An 18,253-nucleotide genomic window follows, 5' to 3' on the forward strand; every position below is an offset into this window, starting at 1 on the left:
GCAGTTATACACTTGTATTGTAATGTTTAAGTCACAGCAGATTTCACAACATATTAAGTTTGTGCTCTCAGGCCTCTACTTTACTACCACATATCTATAACACAATCTGTGTATGTTATCCGGTGTTTGTATCTATGTTTGTGTTGCATCACAGTCCCCGCTGTTCCATAAGGTGTATATTTTTTACATCTAATTTTACTGCTTGCATGAGTTACTTGATGTGGAATAGTGTTGCATGTAGTCAAGGCTCTGTGTTGTATTGTGCACCTCCCATCGTCTGTTCTGGACTTGGGGTCTGTGAAGAGACCTCTGGTGGCATGTCTTGTGTGGTATGCATGTGTCTCTGAGCTGTGTGCCAGTAGTTCAAACAGACAGCTCGGCTGCTTTTAGTTTTTGAAATATTTAGGACTAACTTATTCCTTGTCACCTATTCTGAAACTGCAGCTCTAAGTGTTGCGGTCATTTCAGTCACTGTGGTAACTGACGTGTTGAGTCATCCGCATACATAGACTCACACCAAGCCACTGGCATGTCGTTAGTAAATATTGAAAAATATATATGTTTACTGTCTTATTAGAAGTGTACAGTGGCTTACCACCTTAAGCGTCTAACCTTTGCGCCTAGGCCTACTGTATGCCATAACAATGATGAGCAGGGGTTTTATCTTTGTGCTAATTGGACCAAGAGGTGTTAATCAGAAATCCCTTTACAGGAAATGTTATAGATATTTGAACTGAAGTCAAATTTAAACTTAAGTTTATATGTCGTGTACACATATTTGCAGATATTATTGCAGGTGCAGCCTGGCTCGCAATCAGCGTATCAATTCATCCCAAAGGTGTTCGATGAGGTTGATGTCAGGGATCTGTGCAGGCCAGTCAAGTTCTTCCACACCGATCTCGACAAACCATTTCTGTATGGATCTCACTTTGTACATGGGGGCTTTGTCATGCTGGAAGAGGAGAGGAGAGGGGCCCCAAATTGTTGACAGAAAGTTGGAAGCACAGAATATTCTAGAATGACATTGTATGCTGTAGCGTTAAGATTTCCCTTCACTGGAACTAAGGGGCCTAGCCCAAACCTTGAAAAACGGCCCCAGACAATTATTCCTTCTCCACCAAACTTTACAGTTGGCACTGCATTGGGGCTGATGGCGTTTTCCTGGCATCTGCCTAACCCAGATTCGTCCATCAGACTGCCAGACGGTGAAGCGTGATTCATCACTCCAGAGAAGGCTGCTCCAGAGTCCAATAGCGTAGCCCTTTACACCACTCCAGCCGACACTTGGCATTGCTAATGGAGATATTTTTCTTTAGGGGGGCAGATCAGCTTGTAGCTTCCATCAATATAATTTTCTATAATTTCCAATCCCCCATATCTTTTTTTTGTGTTCCTTCAGAAAGTTTTCAGACCCCTTGACCTTTTCCACATTTTATGTTACAGCCTTATTCTAAAATTGAATCAATAGTTTTTTTTACCCTCATCAATCTATACCCAATAATGACAAAGCAAAAACAGGATTTTAGACATGTTGGTTTTTTTCTTTTTAAATAAGGAAATATCACATGAGTATTCAGACCCTTTACTCAGTACTTTGTTGAAGCACCTTTTGGCAGCGTTTACAGTCTTGAGTCTCCTTGGGTATGACGCTACAGGCTTGGCACATCTATATTTGGGGAGTTTCTCCCATTCTTCTCTGCAGATCCTTTCAAGATTTGTCAGGTTGGATGGGGAGCGTTTGCTGCACAACTATTTTCAGATATCTCCAGAGATGTTAGATCGGGTTCAAGTCTGGGCTCTGGCTGGGCCACTCAAGGACATTCAGAGACTTGTCCCAAAGCCACTCCTGCGTTGTCTTTCCTGTGTACTTAGGGTGGTTGTCCTGTTGTAAGTTCATCCTTTGCCCCAGGTCCTGAGTGCTCTTGAGCAGGTTTTCATCAAGCTTCTTGCTGCACTTTGCTCTGTTCATCTTTGTCTCAATCCTGACTAGTCTCCCAGTCCTTCCACTGAAAAACATCCCCACAGCTGATGCTCCAGACACTTGGCATTCAGGCCAAAGAGTTCAATATTGGTTTCATCAGACCAGAGAATTGTTTCTCATGGTCTGAGAGTCTTTAGGTGCCTTTTGGCGAATTCCAATTGGGCTGTCATGTGATGTTTTACTGAGGAGTCGCTTCCGTCTGACCACTACCATAAGGGCCTGATTGGTGGAGTTCTCAAGAGATGGTTGTCCTTCTGGAAGGTTCTCCCATCTCCGCAGAGGAAATCTAGAGCTCTGTCAGACTGACCATCAGGTTCTTGGTCACCACCTTGTCCAATGCCCTTCTCCCCCTATTGCTCAGTTTGGCCGGGTGGCCAGCTCTGGGAAGAGTCTTGGAAGAAGTTTGGAACCACCATCTAAGCATGATGGAGGCCACTGTTCTTGGACCATCAAGGCTGCAGAATTGTTTTGGTACCCTTCCCCAGATCTGTGCCTCCACACAATCTCGGGGAACTACGGACAACGCATTCTACATCATGGCTTAGGTTTTGCTCTGACATGCACTGACCTTTTTATATAGACAGGTGTGTGTGTGCCTTTTCAAATAATTTGAAATCAATTGAAATTACCACAGGTGGACTCCAAGTTGTAGAAACAGCTCAAGGATTCCAAGAACACAGGATGAGATGTTACTATCCTTTGTGCAAGCACTTCCAAGAGTTAATGAACAGTGAGCGTGGTGAAATTTGGGGAGCGCATCGTCAGTAGTGTACCTTTGGTTCCTAGGGTGTTTCGGCCTTTCACACTATACACCCTCCTCAAAGGCGGCCAGCGACAGGGTGATCAATCCTACGCTTGCGTCCCATTCCCAATTAGTCATAGGAGTTGCCTTGTTGTTGATAGCAAACATCCCATGGGACTATGCATGGCAGGGGCGTCCTCCTCCCTGAGTCAATCATTGTTGACCGCATACCTCCTGGCCCTCTCACTTCGGGGCCCAGCTGGGGTCTTTCCTCTTCATCCAGAGCCACTGACTGCTGCCTTCTGCCGCCTCTGATACAGCTTTGATTGCCGAACGCTGGCTCTGGCCCTTAATTCCCAGGTCTCTAAGCAGTCTGGTTGTAGATGTTGCCACAAAACCTCTGCAGCCCACCTCCACTGGTCGGACTTCTGTGTTCCAGCCATGATGCCGTGCTTCGGCAGCTAGATCAGCATAGCGCAGATGTTTTCGCTCATAAGCCTCATCTACTGAGTTTTCCCAGGGTACTGTGAGCTCAATGATGAAGACCTTATTGAGTGAACGGGACCAGAGCACCATGTCAGGTCTTAGGGTGGTGGTTGCGATCTCCGGAGGAAACACAAGTTGCCGGCCAATGTCAGCTAGCATTTTCCAGTCGCGGGCCAAGCGCAGCTGGTCTCGCTCTAATGGTGTAGAGCCGCTCTTCGGTGGTTTAGCCCCTTCGCGGACAAAGTTTGTCCGTAAGGAGTGTGATGCTGCTGTGGGTGGTAGGGAGTTGGTGGCAGCTCGCTTGTCCTCCAGGGCGGACGCAAGGTTTTTAAGGACTTGGTTGTGACGCCAAGTGTAGCGTCCTTGGGCGAGGCTTGTTTTACAGCCTGTGAGAATGTGCCTGAGGTTGGCTGGCATGGAACAGAGGGCACAGTCCGGATCTTCACCATACCATTGGTGAAGATTAACTGGTGTTGGAAGGACGTCATATGTTGCTCTGATGGAAAAGCTCAACCGCCTCGCTTCCATGGCCCACAGATCCTTCCAGCTGATCTTCCTCTTCTCCACACTGTCCCATCGAGTCCACTGTCCCTGTTTGGCAAGAGAGACTGCCTTGGCCCACCTTGCAGCCTCCTCCTGATGGCGTACTTCCTGCACTACCATCTTCCGCCGCTCTGGTGCAGTGGCCTTACTCCAAGCAGCACGGCTAGTTAGCCCAAGGCCTCCTCTCCCTTGCTGAACATGACCCACAATGTCAGCATGTCTGAGGGCTGCTGTTGCCTCCTGGACTGCTTTTCCTGGCCTCCATTTGCGCCCAGTTGCCAAGGTCGGCGCGTTGTTGCTCACCACTGGGTCTCGAGATTCATTCAGTGTCATTTGGAGCCTGGTTTTTGCACACTTGAATTCCTCTGTTAGACTGGTGAGGGGCAGCTTGAGGACACCATCTCCATAGAGGCCTATGGTGGTAAGGCATCGTGGAACTCCAAGCCACTTCTTTAAGTAGCCTGTGACTCCTCTTTCCATCTTCTCCACTGTTGAGATTGGAACCTCATACAGTGCTAAGGGCCACAACACCCGGGGTAGGAGTCCAAACTGCAGACACCAGGCCTTTAACTTTCCAGGTAGCTGGGTGTTGTCGATGGACTGTAGGCTACTACTGATGTCTTTGCGCAGCTGTTGCACCTGGTCTTTGTCCTTCAGGCTTGCATCATACCACCTTCCAAGGCTTTTTACCGGCTGCTCAGACACTGTTGGGATTTGGTCATCTCCGATGAAGAATTTCAGGTCAGAGAGTACTCCCTTCACAATCGAGATGCTGCGTGACTTGGATGGTTTAATCTTCATACGGGCCCAGCTGATGTTCTCCTCAAGTTTTCTGAGCAGTCTCCTGGTGCATGGGACAGTGGTGGTCAATGTTGTAATGTCGTCCATGTAGGCTCTGAGTGGAGGGAGGCGGAAACCAGAGTCGACTCGCTGTCCACCAGCAACCCATTTTGAGGATCTGATGATAACCTCCATTGCCATTGTGAATGCCAACGGAGAAATGGTACATCCCGCCATTATACCTACATTCAGGCACTGCCATGAGGTGGTGAACTCTGAGGTGGTGAAGCAGAACTGCAGATCCTGGAAGTACGACTTCACCAGGTTTGTGATGGTGTCCGGTATGTGGAAAAATCTGAAGGCAGACCACAGGAGTTCATGGGGCACAGAGCCAAATGCATTGGCGAGGTCGAGGAAGACTACATGGAGGTCCCTTTTCTCCACCTTGGCCATTTGGATCTGATGCCAGATCATGCTGGAATGTTCCAAGCAGCCAGAGAACCCTGATATTCCTGCCTTCTGTACAGATGCATCGACGTACGTATTCCTTTGTAGGTACTCAGCCATCCTCTGGGCAATGACCCTAAAGAAGATTTTTCCCTCGACATTCAGTAAGGAGATTGGGCGGAATTGGCTGATGTTCACTGCATCCTTCTCCTTAGGGATCAGGACCCCGCCTGCCCTACGCCACACTTTGGGTATTATCTTCTTCTGCCAAGCTGTTCTCATAAGCCTCCAGAGGAACCTCAGGACGTCTGGTGTGTTCTTATACACTTTGTACGGGACTCCATTTGGCCCCGGGCCTGATGCTGTTCTTGCCCGTCGAACTGTGTCTTCCACCTCTTTCCATGTCGGAGGGCTGGTCTCAATATGATGTTCCGGGGTTCAATGGGTGGGATATCTGATGGGATGGCCAGATGTTCATGTCGCTTTGAGTCAACGTTTGTTATTCTCAGGTGCTCCTCTAGGTCTTTCTTTGTTGTTTTTAGAGCTCCACTTTTTCTTTTGTGAAGAGACTTTTAAGGAACTTGAAGGGATCTTTATAGAATCGAGTTCTAGTTTGTTCTTTTTTCCTTCTGCGTTTCCGTAGGTTCTCTGCTCTACGGAGGGATGCCAACCGGGTTTTGATGTCAGCTTGAAGTGCCTCTATGCCCTCCTTTTCCACTTCCGAGGCCTTCTTCCACTGTTTCTTAAGCTGCCGCCTTTCTTGAACGAGGCGCTTGATTTCTTGTTGCCTTCTGGAAACTGGTGGGGTTGGAACCTTTCTCCCGCCTTTTGCCTCTTCCACTCCAAATCTTTCTGTCCCGTACTCATAGATGATGTCCCCCATCCTCTCCAACTTCTTCTCCACTGTGCCTCGAAGTTTCTCGAGGGTCAAGGTAAGGTCAGTATTCACTGTTTCCCACAACTTCTTGTCACTGGCGCCAGGCCACTTCACATACGGTCTGTGCCCTGGTAGTCTCCTCTCGACTGCAGGTCTGGGAGGCTGGGTGAGTTCCACTCCTGTTGTTGGTTCCACCTCAGTTGCTACTTCGGTGCTTGAGTTTACGTCCTCCATGACAGTGGTACTGATGCACTGCAAACTATGGTTTGCGTCCAGTTGCTGTGCTTCATTCGACTGATTTGATCGCTTTCGCAGAAAGTAATCAATGCGAGTTCTCTGTCTCTCTTTACCCAAACACCCCTTCTTCCCCTGGTGGATCCTCAACCCATGGTGTGATGTAACTTTCCTCCAACCACAGACACATACCTGCATCTGTTTATGGCCCACTGTTGCAGCAGAACTTGTGACAGTTGCTGTGGTGTTCTCTTGTGCTGTGCTCTCATTACTCGTAGTCGTTTCCAGTCCAGTCGTTACCATGTTGTCAGCCGATGAGTCATCTTCCGCCCCCGCTCTCGCAGACTCTAGGGGTATTCTCGTATTTTGACTTTCTGTAGCTAAAGCGGGTGTTTCCAACATACTGCGAAGCATGGGAAACTACAGAAATGGGAAGCTACCCCATGACTGTCCCAGTGGGGTCTATTCCCTCCTGTCAGCCGTCTCTCCGTGCCGCCACAAGGACTTTCCCCTGTTGTCAGCTGATCTTTCTCAGCAGTCAGGATGATCAATGGAAACAGGATGCACCTGTGCTCAATTTCCAGTCTCATAGCAAAGGTCTGAATACTTATGTAAATAACCTATTTCTGTTTTTAGTCATTTTTATACATTTGAAAACATTTATAAAATCCTGTTTTCTCTTTGTCAGTATGGGGTATTGTGTGTAGATTGACGGGACTTTATTCTTTAAAAAAAAATCATTTTTAGAATAAGGCTGTAATGTAACCATGTGGGAAAAGTCAAGGGATCTGAATACCTTCCCACTGTACCGTATACCGGGGTGTTTGGAAATAGCCACTTGATGGTTTTTCAATACCGTCAATACTGTTGAAACCATTCCTTTTTATTTTAATATTTGTAGCAATATAAGTAAATACCTGCAGTCAACTTGTGCAATGTGTTAGATTAAGCAGATCACAGATTGAAGCTGTTTTTCAGTCGCTCGGTCCCAGCTTTGTTAAACCTGTACGGTCTCCTCATCCTAGATGTTAGCGGCCATGGCCTTGATGATCATCTTTTCTTTCCTGCGAAGGGTGCTGTAGATGTGCTGGAGGGGGCCCTGTGATGCTTTGGGCTGACCGCACCACCCTCTGGAGAGCCTTGCGGTTGTCGGCGGTGCAGTTGCAATACCAGGCGGTGATGCATGTTGTCAATGTGTGGAGGGACAATTTCAGGTCTTCAGTTTATGTTCACGTGAAAGAGCTTGATGCTTTTGACCCTCTCCATTGCAGCTCTGTCTGTCAATGGGGCGTGTTCACAATCAGCTCCTACGCTTTGTTGACATTGAGGGAGAGGTTCCTGGCACTACTCCACCTGGTATCTCACCTCCCTGTAGGCTGTCTCGTTGTTGTTGGTAATCAGGCCTACCACCGTGGTCATCAGCGAGCTTGATGATTGAGTTGGAGACATGCGTAGCCAAACTGTCATGGGTGAACAGAGTACAGAAGGGGTAGAAGCACACGCCCCTGTGTTGAGGATCAGTGTGGCGGAGGTGTTGTTGTCTACCTTCAACACTTAGTTAGGGTCGGCCCTTCGGGAAGTCTAGGACCCAGTTGCACAGAGAGGGGTTCAGTGATGAGCTTGGGCGGCTCTATGGTGTTGAAGTTTAAGCTGTAGTTGAAAGTTGAACAGCATTGCTTGAATGTCTTACTCACATTGGCCACGGAGATCGGGATCACACAGTCCTCGCGAGCGGTAGGAGTCACGTCTGCGGCTCTTTTTTTCCCCCTCGAGGCGGGCAAAGAATGTGGTTAGTGTTTGAGTGAGGTGTCGGTGTCTGCGACATGGTTTCTTGGCAATTTCTCTCATGGGATAGCTGTGATTTCTCAGAACAAGATTAGACTGAGTTTCAGAAGAAAGATCTTTGTTTCTGGCCATTTTTGAGCCTGAAATCTAATCAAACCCACAAATGCTGATGCTCCAAATACTCAACTAGTCTAAAGAAGGCCAGTTTTGTTTCTTTAATCAGCACAACCATTTTCAGCTGTGCTAACTTAATGGCAAAAGGGGTTTCTAAAGATCAGTTAGTCTTTTTTAAATGATAAACTTGAATTAGCTAACACAACGTGCCATTGGAACACAGGAGTGATGGTTTCTGATAATGGGCCTCTGTACCCATATGTAGATATTCCATTAAAAAATCAGCCGTTTCCAGCAACATTAGTCATTCACAACATTAACCATGTCTACACTGTATTTCAGATCAATTTGATGTTATTTTAATGGACAAAAAAAAAGTGCTTTAAAAAAAAATTACATTTTTCTAAGTGACCCCAAACTTTTGAAAGGTAGTATAGTGTACACCGGATAGATGCAGTGAAATGTGTTTTACTTCGGCGTTGCCGTTTTGGTGTAGCTCTCGGGATGAATGAGGCTTGCCTCGTAAGTCCAAAAAGGATCCAGGCCAAGGAAGTCAAAATGTTGGTGAGTAACCGCCAATCTGATGTCCAGATGTTGTTTTCGGCTGTAGGAAACATTCTGAGCAAATAATGTAAGAAATAATACTTTTTTTTTTAAAATACTGCAAACGTGGCTAGGAACTAGAAACAGGGTGAATTGTCTGTCTGTGCCATCTTGTACTAAACTACTGTAAGTTTGAGCTTGCCACCTTTTTTGTTGTAACCCAATCTGTACAGTAACACTGGAGCAGGTGCTCGCAAATATACTGAGACGACCCTGGGTTTATAAGCGCGGAAATCGACTCTGCCGCACGAGCATGCTTTTACAGCACAGTCGATAGTGCGCCGGACCTCTGGCTCGAAGGTCAGGGGTTCGAGACATGCTCCCTGCTGATTCGTTACATTGGTGTCGGAAGTGATCGGACCTTGCATCCACGACAGTGCGTGTGCTTGGCACAACATGTAAAGTGGTGGTCCAATGTTTCGTGAGCTGAAATAAAAGTGCCCAGAAATGTTCCATACACACAAGAAGCTTATTCATCTCAAATGTTGTGCACAAAGTTGTTACATCCCTGTTAGTTTGAGGATATCCCTGCTGGCCAAACCCTCCCTAACCCGGACGACACCGGGCCAATTGTGCGCTGCCCTATGGGCCTCTCTGTCGCGGCAGGCTGCGACAGAGCCTGGCCTCAAACCCAGAATTTCTGGTGGCACAGCTAGCACTGCAATGCAGTGCCTTAGACCACTGTGCCACCCGGGAGGCCTACCACAGATGGGAGTGTGCAATTAGCATGTTGACTGCAGGAAGGTCTACCAAATCTGTTGTCAGAATGTAATGTTAATTTCTCTACCATAAGCTGCTTCCAACATCGTTGTAGAGCATTTGGCAGGAAGTCTAACCAGCCTCACCCGCAGACCATGTGTAACCACGCCTACCCAGGACCTCCACATCCAGCTTCTTCACCTGCAGGATTGTCTGAGAACAGACAATCGGACAGCTGATGAAACTGAGGAGTATTTCTGTCTGTAATAAAGCCTTTTTTGGGGGGGGAAACTAATTCTGATTGGCTTGGTCTGGCTCCCCAGTGGGTGGTCCTGGCTCACAGGTGAGTGGGCTTATTTCCATTTATGTGAAATCAATAGATTAGGGCCTAATGAATTCATTTCAATTGACTGATTTCCTTATAAACTGTAACTGAAAATTGTTGCATTTTATATTTTGTTCAGTATGTATGTATTTGTGTATCCAATACTCTGAGACAATACATGGGATCCTTGGAATTTCTAAGTGAGGGACTAGCAGAGGGGTGAAAGAAAGGACAGTGAGCTGGTTAATGTGGCATGAGGAGAACTCGTCATATGAGAGCCTTTGGAAACGCCGCTGTGGTGAGGTCCTGACTGGGCTCTATTTTGTCTGTCACAGATTTCACAGTACATGTCCCAACGTGATACCGTTTAGATTTATTTAGTTTTGTGTTTGTTGTTTTGTAATATTCATAGTGAAATCCCAGTTACAGGGTCCTTCCCAATAGCTTGTTTTAGACAGCAACCTGGTGGGTAATTTACAACCTACTGTTTGGTTCCTTATTATTATTGAGGGAAGTTACTGTAGTAATAATGGTAACCTGTTTTGTCACAGTAACTCTACTGTGAGTGCAGCTGTTTAACACACAGTTCTGCATCATTCATTTTGACACAGTACAGTGGCCATTTGCATGAAATTTGGGAAGTCATGTTTGCACAATCATATTCTTTTTAATTTTTTTATCAATGTGTTATCAAAGGCTCCCGAGTGGCGCAGAGGGGTGAAAGAAAGCGGTCTAAGGCACTGCATTTCAGTGCAAGAGGCGTCACTGCATTACCTGGTTCGACTCCAGGCTGCATCACATCCGGCCGTGATTGGGAGTCACATAGGGCGGCGCACAATTGGCCCAGCGTTGGCCGGGATAGGCCGTCATTGTAAATAAGAATTGGTTCTTAATGGACTTGCCTAGTTAAGGATAAATAAATCCAAGCCAAGTGTCATATATTTCCGTTAGTTATGTAATGGTTATTTTCCAGCATGATCAATTTGCTCTGTATCCCATAATCTATTTCACTTTGATCTTATCGTCTTCCAAATGCCAAAAATGTGTATTTAATATTTTTTATATGTATTATAAATTGTTACATTTGTGCAATGTTTTATTTGATTTATTTTACCACCTTTTACCTTGGCATCTCAGTGACGCCTCTTGCACTGTGATGCAGTGCCTTAGACCGCTGCGCCACTCGGGAGCCCGAATGTTGAAAGTACTTTCCTAAAGTACTCTGCTAGTATTACTAGTACAACAGAACCACAGTCGGTGTAAAGTTGATCAAGGAATTGGCAAAGAGGAAACCACACAGTGTCTAATGTTTATTGGGTGAGAGAAGAGAACAGGGTAAAGGTTGCATACACGTGCACCTACACTACAGCTTGTCTCTGGTGTATCTCTGATTAGATCAAACCACACATTGTGCAAGTCACAATCAGTATATGGAGTTGTCCCCATACACCAGTCACAGCTTGAATTGATTCACCTCCAGTCCACTAGGTCATGCCTGATAATGCGCCTCCAATATCTCACCTGCTGCAGACTGATGCGGTGTTACAAAGTTATGTGCCTTTAAACCACTGTGTCCTCTCTCTAAATCACTCACAGTTTCAGGCTGCAATTGATAATGTATTAATTGGATATCCTTCATACAAGCTACCCAGAGGCAACTGCCATCTACTGGTCTCGGATGTTTATAACATGTGCTAATTAGAAAATGGAGAGTACTTGGCTAGCAATACCCATAATGGCTATATAATGGAAGGAGAGATGTGATGCTGCATATTGTGAATAGATTATTTCATGCATCTTTTAGTTGCATCAGAATGCAAAAGGACCTGGTTATTGGTTTACCTATACATTCTTAAATTCACAATGAATTGAATTGTCTGTTTTTCTATATTTTTGAGTAGTTTTTTTTGTTTTGTCAAATGACATGCATCAACAGATATATTGATATAAACATCCTATTAAGACACATGGGGTATGATCATTTAATAAGGTGAGCACAGTATTGAATAGGCTTGGGAGATACAGTGGGGCAAAAAAGTATTGTCAGCCACCAATTGTGCAAGTTCTCCCACTTAAAAAGATTAGAGACCTGTAATTTTCATCATAGGTACACTTTAACTATGACAGAGAAAATGAGGGAAAAAAATCCAGAAAATCACATTGTAGGATTTTTAATGAATTGATATGCAAATTATGGTGGAAAATAAGTATTTTGTCAATAACAAAAGTTTATCTCAACACTGCCAACAAATATAACAATGACAGAGGTCAAATGTTTTCTGTAAGTCTTCACAAGGTTTTCACACACTTGCTGGTATTTTGGCCCATTCCTTCATGCAGATCTCCTCTAGAGCATTGATGTTTTGGGGCTGTTGCTGAGCAACATGGACTTTCAACTCCTTCCAAAGATTTTCTATGGGGTTGAGATCTGGAGACTGGCTAGGCCACTCCAGGACCTTGAAATGCTTCTTACGAAGCCACTCCTTCATTGCCCGGGCGGTGTGTTTGGGATCATTGTCATGCTGAAAGACCCAGCCACGTTTCATCTTCAATGCCCTTGCTGATGGAAGGTTTTCACTCAAAATCTCACGATACATGGCCCCATTCATTCTTTCCTTTACACGGATCAGTCGTCCTGGTCCCTTTGCAGAAAAACAGCCCCAAAGCATGGTGTTTCCACCCCATTCGTCACAGTAGGTATGGTGTTCTTTGGATGCAACTCAGCATTCTTTGTCCTCCAAACACGACGAGTTGAGTTTTTACCAAAAAGTTATATTTTTGTTTCATCTGACCATATGACATTCTCCCAATCTTCTTCTGGATCATCCAAATGCTCTCTAGCAAACTTCAGACGGGCCTGGACATGTACTGGCTTAAGCAGGGGGACACGTCTGGCACTGCAGGATTTGAGTCCCTGGCGGCGTAGTGCGTTACTGATGGTAGGCTTTGTTACTTTGGTCCCAGCTCTCTGCAGGTCATTCACTAGGTCCCCTCGTGGTTCTGGGATTTTTGCTCACCGTTCTTGTGATCATTTTGACCCCATGGGGTGAGATCTTGCGTGGAGCCCCAGATCGAGGGAGATTATCAGTGGTCTTGTATGTCTTCCATTTCCTAATAATTGCTCCCACAGTTGATTTCTTCAAACCAAGCTGCTTACCTTTTGCAGATTCAGTCTTCCCAGCCCGGTGCAGGTCTAAAATTTTGTTTCTGGTGTCCTTTGACAGCTCTTTGGTCTTGGCCTTAGTGGAGTTTGGAGTGTGACTGTTTGAGGTTGTGGACAGGTGTCTTTTATACTGATAAGTTCAAACAGGTGCCATTAATACAGTTAATGAGTGGAGGACAGAGAAGCCTCTTAAATAAGAAGTTACAGGTCTGTGAGAGCCAGAAATCTTGCTTGTTTGTAGGTGACCAAATACTTATTTTCCACCATAATTTGCAAATAAATTAATTAAATATCCTACAATGTGATTTTCTGGATTTTTTTAATTCTCATTTTGTCTGTCATAGTTGAAGTGTACCTATGATGAAAATTACAGGCCTCATATTTTTAAGTGGGAGAACTTGCACAATTGGTGGCTGACTAAATACTTTTTTGCCCCACTGTATATACTGTTTTTATTGTTATTTTTTTACCCTCTTCTCCACAATTTCGTGATATCCAATTGTGATACAATTACAATCTTCTCTCATCGCTGCAACTCCCCAACACGCTCGTCACATGCGAAAGTTGAGTCATGCGTCCTCCGAAACATGACCCGCCAAACCGTGCTCCTTAACTTCTTTGGAAATGGGGGGGCAGTATTGAGTAGCTTGGATGAATAAGGTGCCTGCTACTCAGGCCCAGAAGCTAGAATCTGTATATAATTAGTATATTTGGATAGAAAATACTCTAAAGTTTCAAACTGTTGCAATAATGTCTGAATATAACAGAACTCTTATGGTAAGCCACAACCTTAATTTCCCACTTCCTGGTTGGATTTTTCTACGGTTTGTAGTTTTTTAAAGTGATTGCCTATCCAATATACCGTCTATGGGTTCAGATTGCACTTCCTAAGGCTTCCACTAGATGTCAACAGTCTTTAGAAAATTGTTTCAGGCTTCTGTGTAAGGGGAGCGAATAAGAGCTGTTTCAACCAGTGGTCAGGCTGAAAGCCTTGAGGAGTTTGTCGTGCCCGGCCGTGAGCACGAGCTCCGTTCCCTTTCCTTTCTAATGACAAAGGAATTGTCTGGTTGGAATATTATTGAAGATGTATGATAAAAACATCCTAAAGATTGATTATATACATCGTTTGACATGTTTCTACCAACTATAATGGAACTTTTTTTGACTTTTCGTCTGGACTTTGTGAGAGTGCTTTGTGCATTTGGATAACTGGACTAAACGCACAAACAAAAGGGAGGTATTTGGACATAAAGAAGAACTTTATCGAACAAAACTAACATTTATTGTCTAACGTGGAGACCTGGGAATGCCATCAGATGAAGATCATCAAAGGTAAGTGATTCATTTTAATGCTATTTCTGACTTTTGTGACACCACCTCTCCTTGGTTGGAAAATGGCTGTATGGTTTTCCGTGGCTAGGCGCTGACCTAACATAATCGCATGGTGTGCTTTCACTGTAAAGCCTTTTTGAAATCTGACACCCGTGGCTGGATTATCAAGAAATGTATCTTTAAAATGGTGTATTATACTTGAATGTTTGAGAAATTTTTATTATGAGATTTCAGGTTTGAATTCGGCGCCCTGCAATCTCACTGGCTGTTGGCAAGGTGGGACGCTAGCGTCCCACATAACCTCTCTGGGATAACACCCGCCAGCTTCACCAATGTGTCGGCGGAAACACCATTCGACTGACGACCGAAGTCAGCCTGCAGGCACTTGGCCTGCCACAAGTAGTGATGAGTTAAGTAAAGCCCCCCCGGACAAACCCTCCCCTAACCCGGATGACGCTGGGCTGATTGTGCGCCGCCCTATGGGACTCCCAGTCACGGCCTGGGATCGAATCCGGGTCTGTAGTGACGCCTCAAGCACTGCGATGCATTGCCTTAGCGTAAAGGTCTATCTTTTGATATATTTTAAATAAATTTGAATATTTGTTGCTACTTAAGTAAATACCTGCTGTCAACTTGTGCAATGTTAGAGAAGATTGTCTTCATTTTACCTGTCACAGTTGTTAATTATGAAGCTTACCGGTAGTCCCCAGTCACGTGGTGTTTGTTTACAAGCACACAATAAGGAGAGTCCGGAGCCTTGTGAGTTGCTAACACGCACCAGAAGAATGTTTGCCTGCTAGATATCTCATAACTATTAAGCTAACTTTTTAAAATGTGCTAAAATGCTCTGCAATGTGCCATTTTGATTTGCAAATTTATTAGCTATGTGGTTAGCTTCTTCCAAAAATCAAGCTTCGCTTGGAAACAGCAGAGAATCCCCCCCTCGATCAAGCGCCTTTGTCTAATATTTGTTTTGTGTGCAACAAACTATGAGTAGCATTTTTGAGTTACTTGTATGACTTTGACCTGAGATGTCTGTCCTGCAAATGGTTTAGAGCAGAGATTGTGTGCAATGCGCTCTTTAGCATTTAGTTAGTTTTCTCTATGGGATTATACATGTATTTATTAGCATTGCTAACGTTTGGATTGCAGAGGTGAAGTGGGGTTTGAAAATAGCGCCCCTTGTGTTGGTATTACTGAATATCCCAGGATGGTATAAGGTCGGTATAATCTGGATACCGCCCAAGCCTAGTGTTGAAATAGGAATTGTGTTTTATTACTGAGACCTGCTGTAAGAATATTAATTGAGCAGGATCAACAGATTTTTCTTTATTGTTCATATGATCAGTTTGCCAGTTGAGCTTAATACAGAGATTCTTTTTGCACATCTTTGTCCACCTGGTTCTCCCTGGAAACACAAAAAACAAGTCTCGATTTCACCTACTAGTTTCCATGGCAACATAGCTGTTTTGGGGAGGAGAGCTGTACTCTACTTCTCTTTAAGAAAAGCATAATTAAAAAGGACAGAATGAGATGAAGAAAGACTGTGAGCAAAATAGATGGAGGAAAACATGAGGAGTGAATGCTAGAGGAAGATAGATTGGCACGGGTTACCACAGCAAGGTGTTGTACAGGATATGACTTCTGATGGTTATTTTAATCTGTTTGCTCCTGTTCTATATTGACTTTTTTCGTTTGAGTTTCGCAGAGATGCAAGCTTCCCCTTATCTATTGTGAATTTTGTGTGTGTGCGCGCGTGTCCCAAGTACATGCACTTTACGTTCAATTAAAAATGGTTTTGAAGAATGACTTGTTTTCAAGATAAATATGTGATATAGAAATGGTGTGTAATGAAAACCCTCCCGATTTCACAATATGGCTACAACATTTCAAGCATCTCCATCTCAGGAGGGAGATGCGATGAAGAACAGCTAGCTTGCTCTATCACCTAGAGAGCGAGATGTAAATAAAGGGAATTTGTTTGTTCTTTTACAGGGGGAGGGAGACACAGGGAGGAACTGCTTATTTGTTCTATTACACAGGAGAGGCAGAAAAGGAGAGATGCAAATAAACAAACAGGCTGTTAGCTTCAATGAGGGCGACATAAACTAAGGAACTCCGTTAATTTGAATTTACAAGGAAAACGTCACAAAGAAATGGCTCCGGTGTGCTAGTGCAGAGGGAGGGCATCAGAAGTAAAAGGAACAGCTTGTTGATTTGACTGCAGGGAAGATGTCACTAATAACGGAACAGAGGGATGGAGACGCAGAACAGCCTGTTGACATTTCAGGCCATGTGACCAGAAATGCAACAGTCAGTCGTGCAGCTGAAAAATGTATGTTTTTTTTCCCTCTCCCTCGCTTTACCCCTCGTTCTTTCTTTTGTTCTTTTTTTCCCTTAACTTTCCTTTATTAGTATCAATATATCACAATAAAGTAAACTGCTTGACTACATATTGGGGTCAGTGATGGAAAAACTAGCCGGTTCAAATGTGATATTAGAGCAACCATAGGATGGCTCAATGCATGACTCAAATGCAGAAGTAGGCCTTTTCACATAGTCCTATAAGGACATCTCTGTTAGGTGTTGAATACTGCCTTGTACAAGTTGTCAGTACAGTGATCATTGACTTTTACCAATGAGCGATTTGTTTAACACTGCTTGCCTGTGTTGGCCTTGTATTAGTCTTCACAAGTGTGTAGCCTATATGAATGAGTGGTTGACATTATTTCTCTCCTCTACTGGTCTCTAGCCCACGGGGTACATGGAGGCTGCCCTGTCCTACAGCACCATAGAGGACCTGCAGCTGCTCTCCTGGGATAATGCCCCCAAATACTGTGTGCAGCTCAGCTTCCCCGGGGGCACCGTCCTCCTGCAGGTATGTTCTGTCCCCCTCCCTCCCTCTTCATGTCATGTGTGTGCCAATTATGCATCTTTTACTTGACTGACTATGTGCCCTAACAGGCAGCCAACAGCTATCTGCGGGACCAGTGGTTTAATTCTCTGCAGTGGAAGGTAGGATTACTAAGTTGAAGTATTCATTGGCTTGCGTTCATGGGGTTCAACAAGATTCACAGCACTTTGGGCAGAGATTTTATCTGTAGTCTACACAGAACGCTGCATACATTTCCTTCATGCATTTTTGCGTTGGTTTGATAAGCACATAACACTGTATCTGTATGTGAGTATGTGTGTGCCTCTTTATTTCCAACCAGAAAAAGATCTATAAGTACCGTAAGGTTCTGAACAACCCAAGTCGCTGGGAGGTGGTTCTGAAGGAGATCAGATTGCTGGTGGACATGGCCCTGACCTCTCCCCTGCAGGATGAGTCCATCCACCAGGCCCCGCTGCAAATCATCTCCACCCTGCTGGCTGAGGTAGGCCCATCTGCAGGCCACACACACACACCTGCTACTGGGAGGTCAGCTCAAAACCCACAGATGTCTGCTATTTGGCAGAATCAAAGTTGTTTGGGAGTGTCTCTATTACATTTATTTGTCTGAGCTCTCTGTTGCTGATCATACCAGTCTTATTTCTGTTGTTCCCTTCCTCCTCAGAACACCAACCTCAGCACTCAGGACCATGAGAACATCATTGTGGTGAGTTTGAAGTTGCTGTTATAGTGTAATGGTGGATTCATCGGGATGTGTTTGTGTCCCTAACCCCATGGGACCTGGCCACTAGATATGGGATGTGTTTGTGTCCCTCACCCCATGGGACCTGGACACTAGATATGGGATGTGGTTGTGTCCCTCACCCCATGGGACCTGGACACTAGATATGGGATGTGGTTGTGTCCCTCACCCCATGGGACCTGGACACTAGATGTGGTTGTGTCCCTCACCCCATGGGACCTGGACACTAGATGTGGTTGTGTCCCTCACCCCATGGGACCTGGACACTAGATATGGGATGTGGTTGTGTCCCTCGCCCCATGGGACCTGGACACTAGATATGGGATGTGGTTGTGTCCCTCGCCCCATGGGACCTGGCCACTAGATATGGGATGTGTTTGTGTCCCTCGCCCCATGGGACCTGGACACTAGATATGGGATGTGTTTGTGTCCCTCGCCCCATGGGACCTGGACACTAGATATGGGATGTGTTTGTGTCCCTCGCCCCATGGGACCTGGACACTAGAT

At 45.1% G+C, this 18,253-nt stretch overlaps 1 protein-coding gene across 1 annotated transcript in view; it reads left to right on the forward strand.

Annotated features, from left to right (window-relative positions):
* Nucleotides 1–18,253, forward strand: part of LOC124037716 (C-Maf-inducing protein-like) — a 36,692-nt gene that overhangs the window by 7,238 nt on the left and 11,201 nt on the right. The window contains 4 exon segments of the mRNA XM_046352705.1: nucleotides 16,864–16,989; nucleotides 17,076–17,126; nucleotides 17,327–17,488; nucleotides 17,669–17,710. Of these exon segments, the coding sequence (XP_046208661.1) occupies nucleotides 16,864–16,989; nucleotides 17,076–17,126; nucleotides 17,327–17,488; nucleotides 17,669–17,710 (381 nt within the window).

Source organism: Oncorhynchus gorbuscha, linkage group LG01, assembly GCF_021184085.1.
Source record: "Oncorhynchus gorbuscha isolate QuinsamMale2020 ecotype Even-year linkage group LG01, OgorEven_v1.0, whole genome shotgun sequence".
NCBI lineage: Eukaryota > Metazoa > Chordata > Actinopteri > Salmoniformes > Salmonidae > Oncorhynchus > Oncorhynchus gorbuscha.